This window comes from Branchiostoma belcheri, unplaced genomic scaffold, assembly GCF_001625305.1.
Source record: "Branchiostoma belcheri isolate BF01 breed outbred unplaced genomic scaffold, Haploidv18h27 scaffold200, whole genome shotgun sequence".
Classification (NCBI taxonomy): Eukaryota; Metazoa; Chordata; class Leptocardii; order Amphioxiformes; family Branchiostomatidae; genus Branchiostoma; species Branchiostoma belcheri.
The window spans coordinates 258299-258938 of NW_017803492.1; the positions used below are offsets into that span (position 1 = coordinate 258299).

Genomic DNA, 640 nt, shown 5'->3' on the forward strand with positions numbered 1-640 from the left:
GACCAACCCTAAGTTGAGAAATATCAAAACCATTTTTCTGGTCGGGGGTTTTGCCGATTCACCATTGTTGTGGAAGGCAGTTGCGGCTGCTGTTTCGGACCGTGGAGTCCGTGTATTGGTCCCTGAAGAGGCATGTTTAGCTGTTATCAAGGGCGCAGTTATGTTCGGACGAAATCCGAACGCCATTCAGGAAAGGGTAAGCGCACGTACCTACGGTGTCAGGTCGATGACAACTTTCATAGAGGGGCTCCATCCGCCTCAGAAAAAAGTCGTTGCTCACGGGACTGCACTTGCTACTGATATTTTCAACAAATTTGTAGGGGTAGATGAGTTAGTGGAATTACAGTGCAGACGAAGCATTGACTTTAAAGCACTAAGGGACGATCAACGCAGTGCAACCGTCTATCTGTTTTCTACGAGTAAAAGGGACCCACAATTTACCACAGACCACGGTATGAGTCTCTGTGGTCGGGTTCAAGTTGATATGCCCGACACACGAGGTGGAAGGGAACGTGTTATAAGGGTAACGTTTATTTTTGGTGGAACAGAAATTGACGTTCAAGCGGAGGATCTCACCTCCCACATGCGAGCGTTCGCCACAATCGACTTCCTCACTAAGCATAACCCATGACCAGCTTTG

At 48.1% G+C, this 640-nt stretch overlaps 1 protein-coding gene across 1 annotated transcript in view; it reads left to right on the top strand.

Annotated features, from left to right (window-relative positions):
- Positions 1 to 640, top strand: part of LOC109469366 (heat shock 70 kDa protein 12B-like) — an 8636-nt gene extending 7996 nt beyond the window's left edge. Inside the window, exon 5 of the mRNA XM_019767869.1 lies at positions 2 to 640. Within this exon, the coding sequence (XP_019623428.1) occupies positions 2 to 631 (630 nt within the window). The 3' untranslated portion in view covers positions 632 to 640. The remainder of the gene's footprint in view (position 1) is intronic.